The sequence below is a fragment of the Mustela nivalis genome (genome assembly GCF_964662115.1).
Source record: "Mustela nivalis genome assembly, chromosome: 7".
Lineage (NCBI taxonomy): Eukaryota > Metazoa > Chordata > Mammalia > Carnivora > Mustelidae > Mustela > Mustela nivalis.
In genome coordinates, this window is record NC_139026.1 from 17,322,338 (window position 1) to 17,343,735 (window position 21,398).

Here is a 21,398-nt window from a genome sequence, read left to right on the forward strand (position 1 = left end):
TCCCCTCTTATCATAGTACTTGATTAGTTGCTCGAGAAAGGTTTATTGGGTAAATGAGTAAAGAAAAGACTTTTTTGTTTTGTTTTGTTTTTTTAAATCTATTTACCCCTGCTAAACAGTGAGTGCCATAAGGGTGGGATCTTTGTCTAGCTTGCCTGACATGTGGCAGGTGTTCAATGATTATTTGTTGAATTGATGAAGAGTTCTCATCTCTGCTGTGAAGCTAGCAGCTGTCGGAGTAGGAATAGAGTGGATAAAAGGCATTTCGAGGTGTTCTTGGTTTGGAAAGTGCTCCCTCGGGAGGTTTGTGGTGTTGAGAGTGCCCTGGGCATCCGCGGCTACTTTCTTTAACAGTCTTGGGCTGGTTACTTATATTTCTGTTTCAGTTACTTTGCTGTTAGAATGGATGGTTGGTCTCAAACTCATCCTCTTTTAAATAGGAATAATGCTATGATTCTCTGTATTTGGAAGCACAGCTGACCCTTGAAAAACACAGTTTTGAACTCCATGGGTCCACTTATATGCAGATTTTTACAGATTTATAAATATATTTTCTTTATGATTTTCATAGTAACTTTTTATTATCTAGCTTATCTAAGAATACAATTTATATACATGTAACATACAAACTATGTGCTGTTTTTGTTACAGGTAAGACTTCTTGTCAGCAGCAGGTTATTACTAGTTAATCTGGGGGGAGTCAAATGGTCTACATGGATTTTTGACTATGTGGGATATCAGTTCTCCTAACCCCCACATTTTTCCAGGGTCAACTATACCTTGTGAATCGAAGAGACTGCCTTCTCAGAACTCTCAACTTTAATCCACAAAAATCACAATTAACAGCAGTTTCCGATAGGTAGAATTTTCTTTATCTTTTAAGCAAGTTAATACATTACATACTTTTTTTTTCCCCTTCGTCTATTATGTCAAAACACATGGGTATTTGTATAGTTGACTTTCTTCTCTTACATATAAATGATAGGAATAGCAAATAAATGGTGGCAACAGTCAATTTTAATACTATAATTTTAATTGTGAAAATAGTTTTTATGTTCATATATAGAAATCATAAAGGATGAGAGAAATCGTTTTTGATGATTCTGAGATATTAGTGAGAGAAATACGTAGGATCGATATTATCACCTTGTATTTAGTGTAACTTTACATAAGGATTTGGTTAAAGGAAAGAAGAATGGCTGGAGTCAAAGGAGAAAATTTGAGAGGGTTAATACACAATTTAATAATTTCTTCAAAACAAAGGGTTGCCTGGAAGAGAGGACAATTTCTCTGTTCCTCAGAAAGCAGAACTGTAGGAAAAGGGTTGGAGTGACTAAGTTAGTCAAAGAAAGACTGTTGATTCTCAAAAGTTGTCAGCCCCTGGAATGAGATCTAACAAGGCAGGTTTGGGACTTTCTTGATTCAGAGATCTTTAGAAACAAGTTGGGATTTTACCCTGCTGGAAATGTTTTAGATACGGGTCTGGAAGGTCCAACCTGGGATTTGGTCAATCTCAACTCTTTGCTGCTTCAGGTTATTCTGAAAGGGAATAACAATGCTTAGCCAGCCCAGAAAGAAAACAGCTGTGATTAGAGCTTAATAACTACTTAATTGCTACTGTGGAGTCCATGGAAAACTTTGGTAGGAACGGGAGTTTAAGGGGCATGGAATCCTTTGGCAGATAGGAAGGACCTTTGTTGGTGGACTTTGGAGCAACGTAATCCTAAAGCAGACTCTTGTTTCCCTCCACGGCCTCGCTCTGCCCCCTGTTGGCTGCATCGCTCATTGTACTCCCGTGTTCAAAATTATTTCCAGTGAGAACAGGAGTAGGTAGAAAGGGGATATCAGGATTTCATTCCCAGAACTACTTTTTCCATGGAAAATGAACCCGTTTGGGTAAATCTTGGGCCCATCCTCCCCCAAAGAGCAAGTGTCACACATATTCTGATGTCAAAGGCTACGCCAGTCTGGGCGTTGGGCGGCCGACCAAAATATCAGATGAGAGGTGTGGAAGTTATCGGCAACTTAGGTGACAGGAGCCAAGGAGGGTCTACCCGCCATGCGCACCCCATTGTGGTTGCCCAGCGACTGCGGGGCGCTCAGAACGGGGGCGTTGCTCAGAATGGTTCCAGGGACCCGGTTGGGCAGGTCAGTTTCTCTGCAGGAGGCTGCAGACGCCCGTCCTGGGACATGGCCCCAGAAGCTCCAGGTAGACGCGAGGGTCACAGTTCGCGCCCTCTGGGTGGGTTCAAAGGGCGGGATCTTTTGCTGTTTGCTCCTCCTCGGGACACCAGCCACCTCTGCCAGTGAAGGCGGCTCGGCTGTCTTTGCCAAGCCGGAGGGGCAGCGGCGAACTGCTGAGCCAGCCACTGTGGTCACGGGCCCCCTCCGCCAGGCCGACAGTCCCAGGCCGGGGGCGGCCGAGGAGCGCCCCGCCCCCGCCGCCGCGGCCCGGACCGAGACGCACACGCTCCTTAATCCCCCGCCCCACGTTGCCCCGGCGACGGCCCAGACGAGCAGGTGATGCATTGACAGCGAGCAGATGGTCCCCCGCGGAGGCGAGCGCGGCCCACAATGCGCCCCGCGCGGCGATCCCACTGCCGCCCTCCCCCGCCCGGCCGGCCCTCTGCGGCCCGCATGCTAATACGGGAGGTGGTGGCGGGCGGAGGGGGGCGGGGGGTGCGCCGCGGGGGCGGGGCCACAGGGGCTGCGGAGGGCACCCCGGCCTTGCTCTCTGCGGTGCGGCGCGCACCTCGGACTTGTGAACGCGGTTCCTAAATCCCTGCCCCAGAAGAGTTCCTGTCTTTCAACTCACCGAGACACACTCTCCCCCGCCCAGCCTGCTCCGGCTCTCTCCTAATTCCCCCCAAGTGGTTAATTTCCATTGAGATAAACGCTTAACCCCCTCCTTTCGTGGCCTCACGCCTCGTCTGCAGCCCCTACCCGCATCTGCTCCCTGCTGGCATTTAATATTCAATCTTGGAAGACCAGAGGAATGGATTTACCATCACACATTCCCCCCTCGCCCTTGCCCAGTCCCTGCTTCTTAGAGTTGGCGCTGACACTTGCTAAATGTGTACAGACGTATTATTTATCTCACCGCTCTACCCCCCTCCCCGCAACCCCATGCTTAGGATCTCTTAGGCAGCTTCTCTTGGCCTTTCTTCCTGGAATTTCAAAAATAAATCACTCTTCCCCCGTGACTACCGTGCTGCTCCCTCTAGGGAAACCCTCCCATTCACATACCCTCCTCCTCCCATTCATTTGACACCCCCCACCCCTTCTCTACCCTATTCACCGCTGTGTGGCAAATTGAGGCGATCTTCTAGTAAGGGCATGAAAACTGCTAGGCACTATTCACAATTTTAATACTAACTTCATAGCTGTCACATAAATTCATTCCCGAGCCTACCCTATAATGGCCAAGAAGGAACTTTAAGGGAAGAAAAAAAAAAAAAACCCACAAAAAAAAAAAAAAAAAACAACACTGAAGACACTGCTATGGTGTCTTTCTTTGATTTGCAGGTGTTTTTTTGAAACTATTACTACAGTAACCATAGATAGCTTTTTCTAGCTGTCACATAGGGTGCTTTAAAAAAATCCTCCTTTTTATTTTACAGTAGATAAAAAAAAATGCCAATAGGCTTTTAAGAAAAGGAATAGAGAGAGAAAGAGAAAAAGACTAGTGAATAAAGTTGGGATAATACTAGGTCACAGAGCTGTCGAAACTAATGTCATAGTGCGGCTGCTGGGCAGGAGTACAGAAAACTTCTTGTTTCTTGATTTTTATGGAGATTTGGTCTAAGGCACGGAGCACTCTCTGAACAGGTTTAGAACAAGTGGCAAAGAAAGAACTCTTCACAATAAACTCCCTTCTGATGGGCTTTATGCCCACAAACACCTGTGATTTACAAAGAGGCGTTGCAGGGGACAAAGGGAGGCGAGAGGGTCAGGCTTTGTGGGGAAATGATGCCTCATGTACCCATGGCCCTACGGGATGGTTGTTTTATTTTAAAACTTGTCTTGGATGCTTGCTACACAACCTCACAATGAGAAAAGAAGCCTTAGACTCTTCTAGTGCCGCCTAATGACTTCTTCAAATGCTTGTAACTCATTTTGAACTTTCATTTTGATAAGTCCTCAAACTGCGGAGTATTGCAGTTGCCAGAATTCAAGGAAGATCGACTTACGTGAAGACAGGAAAGCTAGAAATCATTTCATCAGACTTAGAAATAAGTGTTCAGAATGTTCACTTGAGAGGTGGACAAGATTTGTGTTGATTAATAATTTTATGAACTTTCTTCCTCTGATGAGTTTGATAATTTTATGTTCGTTTCCTTTCAATTTCTTGCTTCCTCCCCCTTCTCCTATTTTTTGAAGTTTTATTTTCATGACTTCTTATGGATTTGGCTCTCTCTCTGTTTTCTATAGTTTCTTTCCCTCTAATTTAGGGGTTCAGGCAAAACGTGAAAGCACAAGGCAAGGACATAGGAATTACATACAAGTCAGGGGAGATTTCTTTTGGACAGGGTGACCAAGGAGAGACCCTTCAGAGATTGCTTGTCTAAAACAAGGGAAGGAACAGAGGGAGGCTCAAGCAAGTGGAGGTCTGTGAAGAGGCCCTAAAACAGGAAAGAGCTTCAGGGGTCCCGAGTCACTGAGAGAAATTTGGTGTGCCTGCACACTGGGAGTGGGAGCTGGATACTGTGAGATCAGGTGGAGACATTAGTCAGGACCAGATCATGGGAAGTTGTGTCAGGCATGAGAAAAGACTGAATTTTACTCTAAGGGAAATAGGGAGCTACTGAAGAATTTTAAGAGACTCTTAAGAGAATTTAAGAATTTTAAGAGAGAATTTAAAATCCTTAAAGACAATTTTAAGAATTTTAAGAAGATGGTTACTGCTGCTGTGAGGAGTGTGGATAGAATGATGGAAGAGTCGGAGGTGTAATAGCTAGTTAGGGAGATGATAGAAGGCTTTTGTAATAATCCAGATAGGAAATGATGGTGTCCTGGATTAAGGAGATGCTACTGAAAATTCAGAGAATGGATGGATTTGGGACTTAGCTTAGAGAAAGAACGATAAGACGTGATGAATGAGAGTGTGTGGGTGAGGTGATGGGGGAAAGAGAAACCAAGGAGAACTCATAGGTCTGAACAACTTGTCAGATGGTGGTTACATTATGGAGATGGGGAGTGACACATTATGAACGTTAAGGACTGAAAAAGAGTATGAATCAAGAATTCTGTTTCAGGGGCGCCTGGGTGGCTCAGTGAGTTAAAGCCTCTGCCTTTGGATCAGGTCATGATCCCAGGGTCCTGGGATTGAGCCCCGCATGGTGCTCTCTGTGCAGCGGGGAGCCAGCTTCCTCCTCTCTCTCTGCCTGCCTCTCTGCCTACTTGTAATCTCTGTCTGTCAAATAAATAAATAAATAATCTTAAAAAAAAAAATAGAATTCTGTTTCAACATGTTAATTCTGAGGAGGCCACATAGAGATGGTAGGCTTAGGAGCCAACACCTGATTGGCCCTATGTTGTCATCATTCCCTAGGCTTCTCAGGATCAGTTTTGTGGCTTGGCGTGAAGGCATGAGCGGGCTAATAAGATTCCTGGCCTCCCGAATCCCAACTGGATATCCTGAGACAGCTGGTGGTTAGCATCACCAGAGTTGCCGAGAAGTTATGAGCTGGAAGAAGAACCATTAACGATCGTGGTCGAATGACTGACATGAATAAGCAGAAGCTATGAAAACTGGTCCAGGAGGAGGACGTAATTTGTTAGAGAGAGAGAAGGTGGCGAGGGGAGGAAAGTTCATATTAAGGAGCTGTAATATGTGGGGTCCCTGGGTGGCTCAGTCTGTTAAGCTTCTGCCTTCGGCTCAGGACATGATCCCAGGGTTCTGAGCTTGAGCCCCGCATAGGGCTCCCTGCTCAGCAGTGAGTCTGTTCCTCTCCCTCTCCCTCTCCCTCTCTGCCTGCTTGGTGTCTCTCTCTCAAGTAAATAAAATCTTAAAAAAAATCTTTAAAAAAAAAGCTGTAATATGTGACTAGAGAAATATTAGAGGGAAGATCTGTGCAGCCATGCACTTGACATCTTTACAGTTGCTTTTGACCCAGGCTGAATCTCTTCTCTTAGGCTGTGAAACAACGATGACCTGCAAATTGCTATAAAGGTGATTTAAGAAAAAAGGACAAACCACAAGCACATAAAATTGGGAATGGAAAGAGGTCTCTAATACGTTAGGGGTTATGTTTGGGAAGTCAGTAATTCCTTTCCCCCCTTCAGGGTCCTGCTTCATAGAGTAAACATCTGTTTTGCATCAACTTCTCAGCTCTGTTAATGTAGGCCAGAGGACTCTCACAGTAAAGAGCTCCCTGGTAAAAATGAATTGGGGATTGAGGCTTAACTTTTAAACTAGCATGAGTTTCCCACTCTCTCCAATCTGAGTTGACTGAAGATAACTCACAAGTCACAGTGGAGAAGCTCAGTAGATGAAATAGTGACTGGGAGGCATACTGGCCGTAGTGTGAATTCTGCTTGCCATGTAGAAATCAAGAGCTTTCCAGAACCCAGGTCTGTTGTGTCTGGACACAAGAAAGCAAAAGAGGAACCAAGAGGGAAGCCTGAGTGTCTCAACTGGTTAGGCGTTTGCCTTTGGCCTGGGTCATGATCCCAGTGTCCTGGGATCAAGTCCCACATTGAGGTCCTTGCTCAGCAGGGAACTGAGCTCCCTCTGCGTGATGCTTCCCCTGTTTGTGCTTTCTCTCTGTGACAAATAAACAAATAAAATCTAAGGAAGAAGCAGCAGCAGCAGCAGCAAGATAAAGACACACAGTGAGAGATATACCCTTATTACTTTTTAAATTGTATAACTACTGGTAAATTTGGCCCAATAATTTCTTTTTTTAAAAAGATTTTATTTATTTATTTGACACAGAGAGAGAGATCACAAGCAGGCAGAGAGAGGCAGGCAGAGAGAGAGAGGAGGAAGCAGCCTCCCTGCTGAGCAGAGAGTCCGATGGGGGGCTTGATCCCAGGACCTGAGATCATGACCTGAGCCGAAGGCAGAGGCTTCAACCCACTGAGCCACCCAGGCTCCCCTTGGTCCAATTATTTCTTGTGAAGGAGGAGTGTTTGTTTCTAAATTTTCTCTAGAGAAGTGAAATAGAAGCTACTATACCTATAATTCCAAGGAAATAGAATGGATAAACCAGTTTTCTCTTGCTATAGTAAACAAAGATTTAAAATATAAGAAAACACTGTGTAGAATTTTGTGTTGATCTATCCAACAGCCTCAAAAATTATTATATTGTATTAATAGGCAAAATAATTAAAATCAACTCAAGGAGCAATGGAAGACCCAACTAGAATAGCCGTCATGACAAAAATAAAAATGGTTTCAAATAATTGACTCTAAAAAAAGTCTCTGAGCCCAGACAGTTTTACAAATGAGTTCTTACAATGTTTTAAAGAATTAGAAGTTCCACATTATAAATTATGTTGAATTAGCTAATTGGATGCCAAATAATAGTATAAAATTTAATTGTTAAAGACATTAATAAAGATAAGTTGAGGGGCGCCTGGGTGGCTCAGTGGGTTAAGCCTCTGCCATCGGCTCAGGTCATGATCTCGGCGCTCTGAGATTGAGCCCCACATCAGACTCTCTGTTTGGCGGGGAGCCTGCTTCCCCCTCTCACTCTCTGCCTGACTCTCTGCCTACTTGTGATTTCTGTCAAATAAATAAAATATTAAAAAAAAGATAAGTTGAAATAGATAATAAGGGTTTTCTATTTCTAAGGAAACTGTAGATGAATTATCCCATATTATTATCTAGACTAAACAAATACGCTGGATAAAATATTTTAAAAACCAAGTATCAGTGAGTTAAGAACAGTGGAATAAACTCCAAAAATATATAAGAAAGACAATAATTTAAAAGACAGAATAAAAATTAATCAATCAGAAAATAAACATATAAACAGGATCAATAAAAATAAAAGTTGGCTCTTTGAAGAGGATAATAAAATTGATAAGCCTCTGGCAAGATTTCTCAAGAAAAAAGAGAAATGCAATATAAATAACATTAAGAATTTTAAAAGGAGCATATACTGAATAGATTAAAAACACAAGTGGATATTACATACACTGTAATGTCAGATTCAGAAACTTAAAAAATAAAAATTTCTTAAAAAACACAATTTACCGAAATAGACTCAAAAGAAATAGAAAACATAAATAGCCTTAAAATCATTAAATAGATTAAATGAGTAGTTAAAAATTTTCCCCACACTAAAAACATCAGAAGATGGTTCTACCAATATAATCATCCAAATATTTAAGGGGCAGGTGTTTCAATACTATACAAACTCTATCAACAATCAAAAAAAGAGAATATTCTCCAAGTCATTGTATAAGGGTTACGTAACTTGATAACAAAACAAGGCAAGAATATTATAAGGGAGAAAAAGTCAATTTCCACATGATCATTAAAGAAATAAAAGTAAATAAAACAAAATATTATCAGACAAAATCCAGCCATATGCTAAAAAAAAAAATACATTATGACCAAGTTGTTTTTATTCCACGAAGGTCCAGTTGGTTTAATACTAGAAATTTGATTAATGTGACATCACTTTAACAAGTTAAAAGGAAAAAAATGATCATCTTACCAGATGTAGAAAACACATTCAATAAAATTGATCATTTCTTTCTAATGAAAAAGCAAACAACTCATCCCTACCCCAAAGGCTTTGCAAATTGGAAATAGAAGGGAATTTATTTAAGCTGATAAAGCAATCTACAAAGAATAAATAAATAAATAAATAAATACACCAAACTTTGTATTTGTTGGGAGAAATGTATAGATTCCTGTTTACATCAGGACCAATCAGGCATACATAGCTTTTGCAAAGGCTGAGGCTTATGTTGTTTTGGAAGCTCCGTCTCCTGAGGGTTAACAACTTGTCATGTGTCAAAATTACCTCCTCTATTTTTTGCAACTGCAAGCACCTTTTTTTTCCAGCACCTTTGCAATGCAATTTCCTGTCTTAACTTCCTTTTGATTGAAATACTTCATAGTTCAATCCTCAATACCATAATTTAAAATATGTACCTATGTAAAAATATGTACATATATAAAATATGTATTTTTTATAATTATAAACTGCATATGATAATAAACATAAAAAATTTGAGACTTAGAGATTTAGGTTATTTCATTCTGAGACCTTCTTTTAGTCTTTGGTAGTTTTAGGTCTATGGCAGAACTGGAAAGTTGGTACAGAGATATCCAATATATCTGACCACACAAAAGCCTGGCCTCTCCCATGGTCAATGTCCTCCACCTAAGTTGTACCATTGTTTTAATTGATAATCCTACAATGACACATAATTGTCACACAAAGTCCATAGTTCCCACTTAGGGTTCATTCTTGGTGTTGTTCTATGGGTTTGGACAAATGTATAAAGACATGAGTCCATCATTATGGTACGACATAGAACACTGTCACTGTCCCCCAACTCCTCTATTCTCTGCCTATTCATCCCATCTCCACCAGTCCCTGGCAACCATTATCTTTTTACTGTCTCCACAGTTTCACCTATTCCAGAATGTCATGAGTAGTGCATTTAGTTGAAATCTCAGTATGTAGCCGTTTCAAATTGGCTTCTTTCCCTTAATAGCACACATTAAAGCTTCCTCCATGTCTTTTCATGACTTGATAGTTTCTTTTTATTGATGAATAATATTCCATTTTCTGGATATATCCTAGTATGTTAAACCATTTACCTACTGAAGGACATCTTGTTTCCTTCCAAGTTCTGGCCATTATCAACAAAGCTGCTATAAACATACATTCATGTGTAGGTTTTGTATGGACATGTTTTTAATCTCTTTGAGTAAATACCAAGAAACATGATTGCTGGATTATATGGTAATATGTTTAATTTTGTTATTTTAAAATCTTTTATACCAATTTATTGAAAGTGTTTCTCAATTTCACTAGGCTTTCCCTCTCTACCTACAATACTCTGTAAATCTTAATGATTTTTAGAGCTCACAGGGGCTGGTGCAAGCAACCTTTATTTGCTTTAGTAAATAAATAATAAATGTATCTGTGGGAAAAACACAGATGTCCAATATTACAACAGCTGTTCAACACTATATTAGAGATGTAAACTAGTGAAATAAGATAAGAAATTTAAAGTATAAAAAATTGAAAGGAAGAAACAAAACTCACTATTAGCAGGTGATGCAATTGTTCACATGAAAAACCCCAAATAATCTACAGGCGTATAACTCAGAATTAAAATGATAGTTGAGCTAGCTTGCTGTTTTAAAACTGTATAAAACTGGGGGAATCTGCGTGGGTCACTTGGTTAAGTGCCTGCCTTGGGCTCAGGTCATGATCTCAGCACCCTGGATTTGAGACCCACAATGGGCTCCCTGCTCAGCAGGGAGTCTGCTTCTCACTCTGCCCCTCCTCCCATGCTCTCTATCTGTTAAATAAATAAATAAAATCTTTAAAAAAAACCCAGTGTATAACATTGAATCGCATTTTTAAAAAATACATTTATTTATTTATTTGTTTGTTTGTTTGTTTATTTATTTATTTTAATAAGCATTTAATGTATTTTTTATCCCCAGGGGTACAGGTCTGTGAATCGCCAGGTTTACACACTTCACAGCACTCACCATAGCACATACCCTCCCCAATGTCCATAACTGCACCCCCCTCTCCCAACCCTGATTGTGATTAAGTTTAACTTATGGTTTGTCTCCCTCCCAATCCCATCTTGTTTCATTTATTTTTCTCCTACCCTTTTAACCCCCCCCCCCCATGTTGCATCTCCACTTCCTCATATCAGGGAGATCATATGATAGTTGCCTTTCTCTGATTGACTTATTTCGCTAAGCATGATACCCTCTAGTTCCATCCACGTCGTCGCAAATGGCAAGATTTCATTTCTTTTGATGGCTGCATAGTATTCCATTGTGTATATATACCACATCTTCTTTATCCATTCATCTGTGGATGGACATCTAGGTTCTTTCCATAGTTTGGCTGTTGTAGACATTGTTGCTATAAACATTTGGGAGCATGTACCCCTTCGGATCACTACATTTTTATATTTAGGGTAAATACCCAGTAGTGCAATCGCTGGGTCATAGGGTAGTTCTATTTTCAACATTTTGAGGAACCTCCATGCTGTTTTCCAGAGTAGCTGCACCAGCTTGCATTCCCACCAACAGTGTAGTAGGTTCCCCTTTCTCCACATCCTCGCCAGCATCTGTCATTTCCTGACTTGTTGATTTTAGCCATTCTGACTGGTGTGAGGTGATATCTCATTGTGGTTTTGATTTGTATTTCCCTGATGTTGAGTGAGTGGAGCACTTTTTCATGTGTCTGTTGGTCATCTGGATGTCTTCTTTGCAGAAATGTCTGTTCATGTCTTCTGCTCATTCCTTGAATGGATTATTTGTTCTTTGGGTGTTGAGTTTGATAAGTTCTTTATAGGTTTTGGACACTAGCCCTTTATCTGATATGTCGTTTGCAAATATCTTCTCCCATTCCATCAGTTGTCTTTTGGTTTTGTTAACTGTTTCCTTTGCTGTGCAAAAGCTTTTGATCTTGATGAAATCCCAATAGTTACTTTTTGCCCTAGCTTCCCTTGCCTTTGGCGATGTTCCTAGGAAGAAGTTGCGGTGGCTGAGGTCAAAGAGGTTGCTGCCTGTGTTCTCCTCAAGGATTTTGATGGATTCCTTTCTCACATTGAGGTCCTTCATCCATTTTGAGTCTATTTTCGTCTGTGGTATAAGGAAATGGTCCAATTTCATTTTTCTGCATGTGGCTGTCCAATTTTCCCAACACCATTTATTGAAAAGGCTGTCTTTTTTCCATTGGACATTCTTTCCTGCTTTGTCGAAGATTAGTTGACCATAGAGTTGAGGGTCTATTTCTGGGCTCTCTATTCTGTTCCATTGATCTCTGTGTCTGTTTTTGTGCCAGTACCATGCTGTCTTGATGAAGACAGCTTTGTAATAGAGCTTGAAGTCTGGAATTGTGATGCCACCAACTTTAGCTTTCTTTTTCAATATCCCTTTGGCTATTCGAGGTCTCTTCTGGTTCCATATAAATTTTAGAATTATTTGTTCCATTTCTTTGAAAAAAATGGATGGTAATTTGAAAGGAATTGCATTAAATGTGTAGATTGCTTTAGGTAGCATAGACATTTTCACAATATTTATTCTTCCAATGCAGGAGCATGGAACATTTTTCCATTTCTTTGTGTCTTTCTCAATTTCTTTCATGAGTACTTTATAGTTTTCTGTAGATAGATTCTGTGCCTCTTTGGTTAGGTTTATTCCTAGGTATCTTATGGTTTGGGGTGCAATTGTAAATGGGATTGACTCCTTAATTTCTCTTTCTTCCGTCTTGCTGTTGGTGTAGAGAAATGCAACTGATTTCTGTGCATTGATTTTATATCCTGACACCTTCTTAAATTCCTGTACAAGTTCTAGCAGTTTTGGAGTGGGGTCTTTTGGGTTTTCCACATATAGTATTATATCATCTGTGAAGAGTGATAGTTTGACTTCTTCTTTGCCGATTAGGATGCCTTTAATTTCCTTTTGTTGTCTGATTGCAGAGGCTAGGACTTCTAGTACTATGTTGAATAGCAGTGGTGATAATGGACATCCCTGCCGTGTTCCTGACCTTAGCAGAAAAGCTTTCAGTTTTTCTCCATTGAGAATGATATTTGAAATGGGGTTTTCATAGATGGCTTTGATAATATTGAGGTATGTGCCCTCTATCCCTACACTTTGAAGAGTTTTGATCAGGAAGGGATGCTGTACTTTGTCAAATGCTTTTTCAGCATCTATTGAGAGTATCATATGGTTCTTGCTCTTTCTTTTATTGATGTGTTGTATCACATCGATTGATTTGCGGATGTTGAACCAATCTTGCAGCCCTGGAATAAATCCCACTTGGTCGTGGTGAATAATCCTTTTAATATACTGTTGAATCCTATTGGCTAGTATTTTGGTGAGAATTTTTGCATCTGTGTTCATCAAGGATATTGGTCTGTAGTTCTCTTTTTTGATGGAATCCTTATCTGGTTTTGAGATCAAGGTGATGCTGGCCTCATAAAATGAGTTTGGAAGTTTTTCTTCCATTTCTATTTTTTGGAACAGTTTCAGGAGAATAGGAATTAGTTCTTCTTTAAATGTTTGGTAGAATTCCCCTGGGAAGCTGTCTGGCCCTGGGCTCTTGTTTGTTTGGAGATTTTTGATGACTACTTCAATCTCCTTACGGGTGATGGGTGTGTTCAGGTTTTCTATTTCTTTCTGGTTCAGTTTTGGTAGTTTATATGTCTCTAGGAATGCATCCATTTCTTCCAGATTGTCAAATTTGTTGGCATAGAGTTGCTTATAGTATGTTCTTATAATTGTCTGTATTTCTTTGGTGTTGGTTGTGATTTCTTCTCTTTCATTCATGATTTTATTTATTTGTGTCCTTTCTCTTTTCTTTTTGATAAGTCTGGCCAGGGGTTTATCAATCTTATTAATTCTTTCAAAGAACCAGCTCCTAGTTTAGTTGATTTGTTCTATTGTTTTTTTGGTTCCTATTTCATTGATTTCTGCTCTGATCTTTATGAATTCTCTTCTGCTGGGTGTAAGGTTTCTTTCTTGTTCTTTCTCCAGCTCCTTTAGATGTAGGGTTAGGTTGTGTACCTAAGACCTTTCTTGTTTCTTGAGAACGGCTTGTACCACTATATATTTTCCTCTCAGGACTGCCTTTGTTGTGTCCCACAGATTTTGAACAGTTGTGTTTTCATTATCATTTGTTTCCATGATTTTTTTCAATTCTTTAATTTCCTGGTTGACCCACTCATTCTTTAGAAGGATGCTGTTTAGTCTCCATGTATTTGGGTTCTTTCCAAATTTCCTCTTGTGATTGAGTTCTAGCTTCAGAGCATTGTGGTCTGAAAAATATGCAGGGAATGATCCCAATCTTTTGATACTGGTTGAGACCTCATTTATGACCCAGGATATGATCTATTCTGGAGAATGTTTCATCTGCACTAGAGAGGAATGTGTATTCTGTTGCTTTGGGGTGAAATGTTCTGAATATATCTGTGATGTCCATCTGGTCCAGTGTGTCATTTAAGGTCTTTATTTCCTTGTTGATCTTTTGCTTGGATGATCTGTCCATTTCAGTGAGGGGAGTGTTAAAGTCCCCTACTATTATTGTATTATTGTTAATGTGTTTCTTTGATTTCATTATTAATTGGTTTATATAGTTGGCTGCTCCCACGTCAGGGGCATCGATATTTAAAAGTGTTAGATCTTCTTGTTGGACAGACCCTTTGAGTATGATATAGTGTCCTTCCTCATCTCTTATTATAGTCTTTGGCTTAAAATCTATTTGATCTGATATAATGATTGCCACCCCTGCTTTCTTCTGATGTCCATTAGCATGGTAAATTCTTTTCCACCCCCTCACTTTAAATCTGGAGGTGTCTTCAGGCTTAAAATGAGTTTCTTGGAGGCAACATATAGATGGGTTTTGTTTTTTTATCTATTCTGATATCTTGTGTCTTTTGATTGGGGCATTTACATTAACATTCAAGGTAACTATTGAGAGATATGAATTTTGTGCCATTGTATTACCTGTAAGGTGACTGTTACTGTATATTGTCTATGTTCCTTTCTGATCTACTATTTTTAGGCTCTCTCTTTGCTTAGAGGACCCCTTTCAATATTTCCTGTAGAGCTGGTTTGGTTTGCAAATCTTTCAGTTTTTTTTTTTTGTCTTGGAAGCTTTTAATCTCTCCTTCTATTTTTAATGATAGCCTAGCTGGATGTAGTATTCTTGGATGCATGTTTTTTTCCTTTAGTGCTCTGAATATATCATGCCAGCTCTTTTGGCCTGGCAGGTCTCTGTGGATAAGTCTGCTGCCAGTCTAATATTTTTACCATTGTATGTTACAGACTTCTTTTCCTGGGCTGCTTTCAGGATTTTTTCTTTGTCACTAAAACTTGTAAATTTTACTATTAGGTGATGGGGTGTGGACCTATTCTTGTTTATTTTGAGGGGGGTTCTCTGCACCTCCTGGATTTTGATGCTTGTTCCCTTATTAGGGAAATATTAGGGAAATTCTCTCCAATAATTCTCTCCAATATACCTTCTGCCCCTCTCTCTCCTTCTTCTTCTTCTGGAATCCCAATTATTCTAATGTTGTTTCATCTTATGGTGTCACTTATCTCTCGAATTCTCCCCTCGTGGTCCAGTAACTGTTGGTCTTTCTTTTGCTCAGCTTCTTTATTCTCTGTCATTTGATCTTCTATATCACTAATTCTTTCTTCTGCCTCATTTATCCTAGCAGTGAGAGCCTCTATTTTTGATTGCATCTCATTAATTGCTTTTTTGATTTCAACTTGGTTAAATTTTAGTTCTTTTATTTCTCCAGAGAGAGCTTTCATATCTCCCAGGAGGGTTCCTCTTATATCTTCCATGTCTTTTTCAAGCCTGGCTAGAACCTTGAGAATCATCATTCTGAATTCTAGATCTGGCATATTACCAATGTCTGTATTGACTAGTCCCTAGCCTTTGGTACTGCCTCTTGTTCTTTTTTTTTTTTTTTGTGGTGAATTTTTCCACCTTGTCATTTTTGTCCAGATAACTGTATATGAAGGAGCAAGTAAAATACAAAAAGGGTGGCAAAGGCCCCAGGAAAATACGCTTTAACCAAATCAGAAGAGACCCCAAATCATGGGGGGGGGGAGGAGAAAGGGGATAAAAAGAGGTTCAGAAAAGAAAAAAAAAAAAGAAACAATTAAAAAAAGAAAATAAAGAAAAAATATAAAAAAGAAAAAAATATATATATATTAGATAGACTAGTTAAAAAACATTAAAAAAAAAAAGGGTAAAAGTTAAAAAAAATTAGCAGCAGAAGAAAAAAGTTGAAAAGAAAAAATAATAAATTAACTGCAAGACTAAAGAATCTTGGGGAGCAAGCTATGAGTTCCGTGCTTTGCTTTCTCCTCCTCTGGAATTCTGCTGCTCTCCTTGGTATTGAACCTGCACTCCTTTGTAGGTGAACTTGGTCTTGCCTCAATTGTTGATCTTCTGGGGGAGGGGCCTCTTGTAGTGATTCTCTCAAGTGTCTTTGCCCCAGGCAGAATTGCACCATCCTTACCAGCCGCTGGGCTGAGTAATCTGCTTGGGTTTGCTTTCAGGAACTTTTGTTTCCCGAATGCTTTCTGTAGGGTTCCGGAGGACGGGAATGAAAATGGCGGCCTCCCAGTCTCCAGCCCAGAGGAGCTGAGGGCTCGGGGCCCCACTCCTCAATGTGTCCTGAGAGAATAGCACCCAATCACTCCTGTCTCCCTGGCCTCCGGCTGCACTCCAAGCTCACCCAGACTGTGACCAGTTCAAGGTAACCCTAAGCTGAGAGCTCACTCCTCAGCTCTGTCTCTGTAGCTGGCTTCCCCATTCTAATACCTGCAAGCTCTTCCCCATTCTAATACCCAATCCTTCTGTGACCCTGCAGGACCTGGGGCCACGCTGACCCCACATGGGCTTCACCCTGGTTTAGCCTCTGGAGCAATGTCCCTCAGCAGAACAGACTTTTAAAAGTCCTGATTTAGTGCTCCATTGCTCTGCCACTTGCTGGTAGCTGGCCCCTCCCCCCATGGTTTATCTTTCTGTCACTTTGGATTCACTTATCCGCCAGTCCTACCTTTCAGAAAGTGGTTGATTTTCTGTTTCTAGAATTACTGTTCTTCTTCTTTTCGATCTCCCGTTGGATTTGTAGGTGTTTGCAATGTTTAGATAAGCTATCTAGCTGATCTCCTGCTACCTGATGTAGTCTCAGCCTGCTATTTCTCCGCCATCTTGACTCTGAATAGCATTTCTGTACTCTGCAAATCACTAGAAAAATTTTAATTTGAAAGCTATTGTTTATAATGTGAAACAACCAAAACCAACAAAACCCAACAATATTTAGGATTGTATCTTACAAGAGGTGGTCATGAACTTTATATAAAATGGCATAACATTTTATTGACAATCTTTGGAAAGAAATATGTTCATATTTAGGATGGCTCAACATTAAAAAAAAAAAGTCAGAATTCCCCATCGTTGCAACATTGTAAACCTGCTCTTCTTTCTCCATCAATCATTTATAGGGAGTTGAACTCACCAGATGGATTTCTAAGTGACATACTATGGAGCAATGGGAGAAGATGCACTCCTGCTGACTACGTATCAGAGGACCCTTAACAACAAGGATGAAGGTAGTGTATGAGAAATAATACACTTTTATACATTTTAGCTTCATTTCAGCCAATAATTTTGATTCTTAATTTAGTGCCATTTGTTGTATTTTGGAATATTCTCTTGGTTTCCATATTTATCCACATTATTGTGAATTATAGCATAATTTTACATGCCCTCATAAAACATATATGTATTTTTGCCACCCTAGGGACACATTGTACCTCAGCTAGGAAAACCTGGAGACACAGCCCATGTTTCCTTTACCATTCTTTCTTTTGTGTACTTGTAAGGTGACCCTAGACCATTGGGGTGGGGCACGTGTACTCACTTTAAAGTAACTGATGTTGTTCTTGACAAGTTGCATGAGTCAAAGCTTTTCAGTACAGAAAGAAACTTTCTGGCATAGAAAGAAAGCAAGAATTGTCTGGTAATGTTAAGAATGATATTACACAGATTTCTATTGCTGCTGTAACAAATCATCACAAACTTAGTGGTTTAAAACGATGAATTTATTATTTTACAATTCTCTAGGTCCTAAGTCTGGCATGGGTCTTACCAGATTAAAATCAAGGTGTTGGCAAGGTTACATTCCTTTCTGAACACTTTAGGAGACATTCTATTTCCTGGCTTTTTCCAGCTTCTAGAGGTTACTCGCATTTTGTGGCTTATATCATTTTATTCCATCTTCAAATCCAGTAACACCAGATCGAGTCTTCCTTATATCACTCTAACCTCTTTTACCTCCTTTTCTAACTTTTTAAGGACCCTTGAGATTACACTGGGCCCACGTAGATAATCTAGGATAATGTCCCATTACAGGGTTCTTAACTTAATCATATCTGCAGAGTCCCTTTCACCACGTAAGGTCACATTTTCTCAGGTTCTGGGGATTAAGACATGGACATCCTGGGGGTGAGTTGGGTGAGTGGGCTGTTTAACGTCACTTCCTGTCCCCTTCACCTGCTCATTCTGCTCTGGCCACACTGTCACACTCCAGAGTCAGTACTCATTATTCCCGTAGTGTAGAATGCTGTCCCTTTCAAGGCTGTCCCCTTTAATTTGCTCACATCTCTGCCCAGATATCCCTTCCTCAGAGGGCTTGCCTCTACCTGAAGTCCATTCTGTGATTTTCAACCTCTTACTATGTTTCATTGTTCTCCATAGTGCTTCTCACTACTCTCTGGCTTCCTTTCTGGAAAGTAAGCTCCTTCTATATAACTGACTTGATCACTTTGGCTCCCCTGTACCACCCAATGTCTAAGCCAGTGCCTGGAACATAAGAACTCAAGTAAAGGCATGAATGAATCAATTTCTTACCTTCGTCTTTTACTTCAGTGAGCTGGACCAAAATGAAATCTCTATAACTCAAACTATCAGTTGAATTCAAATTGAAGTACAGAAAGCATGACCATTACACTTCGCTATTTCACTGAGAGTGCTATTTGAGTATATAGTCTAAGTAACCAGATTAAGACTAACATCAGTTAAGTGTGAACTTGATGTTCATCAATGTTATGTTTCTGTGAATGCTCCTATTATTGGTTATAACTTTTGAGACTAGAGATTGATCATAATGATGACAGTAATAATTACTATCACCTTTATTGCCTTCTATGGAAATGCCTGGTACTAAATCCTTTACATGGATTCTTTTATTTAATCTTCTCACTCCATGACATCACAGAGTGTACACATTTACTGTTTTGTTTACCCCAGAAAATTATTTCCCCCTACTCAACACTTCTTTTGGGAAACTACTTCTCACTTCCACTGAGTGGTCCTAGAGGCAGCCCATTTACAGTACCCCAGCTATGCATGGGCATGTGACCCTGTCTGGGCCAATCAAAGTGGGGGTCTGGAGGTTGACACATAACCTCTGTCAAACTGATCAGAATTCTTCCCATGATTTTTTGGACTCAGGCTGGGAAGAGAGGTTTCCTTTTTCTCTTGAGTCAAAAACTGCCAAGGATATGAGCCCACAGCTTCCTGTGGTCTGTGGAGAAGTAAATCATCAGAGAAAATGGAACAAAGATTAGAGTTGAAAAATCCTCACTTATACATTATATATTTTTTATTTTTCCTGTTTTACCAATGAACAAACATATTTCAGAACAGTTAAATAATTACCAGAGCTCAAGTAGCTAGTAAATACCTAGTAAATGAAGGACTCTGACCCTAAGTCAGCCTAACTGCAATAACCATCTTTTCTTTCCCTTTGCTGTACTATGTCCTGGTACCCCAGATTCGTTAAAGATAGCTACTCTTGCCCTTCTGCCTGGTTTCCGAAAAAACACAGCAGGAAAAATTCATGCTCTGCAGTACTAAAAGGGGACATTAAAAAAAAAAAATCTATACATCTTATATTCTGATACATTTGTTCCCTTGAGGCTCAAGGACTCGCTAGAATGACAAATATGTTCTATATTTTGTACTAATTCCACTGGAGTGGGAGTGGCTTCTTAGACCTTTGTGTTGATAAGGATTCTGAGGCTTCATCTTGGCTAGCAGAAGAAGAAGTGGAGGAAGAAATAAGCTACTCATTATCTCTATGCTTCATAATGTTTGATAATTTGGATGACATTTTTGGAACTATTGAGCTATAAATTGTAGCCTACACATTTTTCAGGGAGTGGTGAAAGAAAGGCTCATTATTCAGTTCAAAGAATGTTTCAGTTGTTGGTCAAGGGCTCACCTGTGTTCCAGGGCAAATACCTTTTTATCTCTTCTTTATCAAACACCTTTTACAAAACTCCCAGACAGCCCTATCCCACAGTGATGGGGGCAGCAACATGACCTGAATTTTTAGATTCTAGAACTGAATGTCATTTATTGGAACCTCTCTTTTCTGGTGAAGGGGTGCTAAATCACAGCCACCCTGAAAAATTGTCATGCGCTGGTATTGTTGAAGGTTTTCTTACAATCAAATTGGGCCTCGCATTTTGTTGGGTGGAAGTTCCATTTCTTCATATTTGGTCCAAGTTACTTAGCAATGGCCATCAAACTATGCACCCACCATATTGTTTTGCATGTTTGACTAGAACATTGACAGATTAATAGGAAGGGTAAATAGCAGAGCACAACTGCAGGGGCCCAGTGTGGGGTGGCAGGATTGACTGCTCTGGACTTTGTTGTGTTTGCTCAGAGGAAGCCACAGCAAAAGCCTGCTGGGAGGAGGTGACCCGGGTCACAGGCGTTTGTTTCTTGTCTCTATAGAAAACAATTGTCTTCTCAATGGAAGATAGCTTTTTCTGAATCTACATGGTTCCACTAAGGAGGAAGCATTTGCCATTCCAGGGTGCTTGCTAAAACACACACATACAGATAAAAGGCCACACAAAAGTTCAAATTTACTGTATTTCCCCCGAGAATCCTTTGTCTGATGTGAACCAGCCTAACTTTGGAAAGTTTATCTAGAGGATCTCTAAACCTTCACTGCTTCATGGTTAACTCCCAATATTTGATGTCTGTAAAGTTTTTATGAAGTTTCGAAATGATCCAACCACCTTTCCACACCTCTGATTGATGAGTGTGGAATCCATTTCACGTTTAGCACTGTTGACTTTGTAGACTCTGGCTTTGCTGGAAAGCTATTTTGATCTCGAAATTGTTCTATTTGGAATTAATATGAGTGAAATATATAAATGGTGAAGAAAAGTCTACTGTGCAAATTTGAATCAACCAAAAGTAGTGTAGTGGATCTATTTAAAGGTGTGAACTGCGTTTCTGGTTGATAGATTTTGTTTGTTTGTTTTGAAAATGGCTGATTTTATATTTGCAGAGTTTTAGGAATTTTTGGAATCAGGTTTATTTCTAATAGAAGAGTTCAAAGGGTTCCACACTGATTTTTGATTAGTATTTCTTGATCTTTCTCTGTGTTTCTCTCCCTAATACATAATAATATATATTGCAAATAAATAACATGTAATCATTATTTTTGCTATATACATTATATCTATATTCTACCTACCTACCTATCTGTCTATCTAATCAGCCAGACCTTCTTTTGGATTTGGTGGGAAAGAGGTGTGAACAGGTGGCTCTTTAAAATTCCTCTTTTTGGTACTTTAATTAATTTTGCTTTGTCATGCTCAACTGCCTGTGAACTCTATTCCACCA

The 21,398-nt window shown here is 39.9% G+C and overlaps 1 protein-coding gene across 16 annotated transcripts in view; it reads left to right on the forward strand.

The window, feature by feature from the left end:
* The first annotated feature begins 2,081 nt into the window (after positions 1-2,081).
* The window catches only part of LOC309868924 (uncharacterized protein C12orf42), a 151,683-nt gene continuing 132,366 nt past the window's right edge, over positions 2,082-21,398 (forward strand). For 5 of the 16 annotated variants that reach the window (XM_082739104.1, XM_082739105.1, XM_082739106.1 and 2 more), the window contains exons 1-2: positions 2,256-2,520; positions 17,192-17,299. Coding sequence is in view for 8 of the 16 variants with exons in the window: in XM_082739114.1 (XP_082595240.1) it covers positions 17,239-17,299 (61 nt within the window). In the remaining 8 variants the exon portion in view is untranslated. Of the gene's footprint in view, positions 2,210-2,249; positions 2,521-16,270; positions 16,441-17,189; positions 17,300-21,398 lie in introns of those variants that run through there. The other 11 variants (XM_082739111.1, XM_082739117.1, XM_082739103.1 and 8 more) reach the window with 9 other exon arrangements.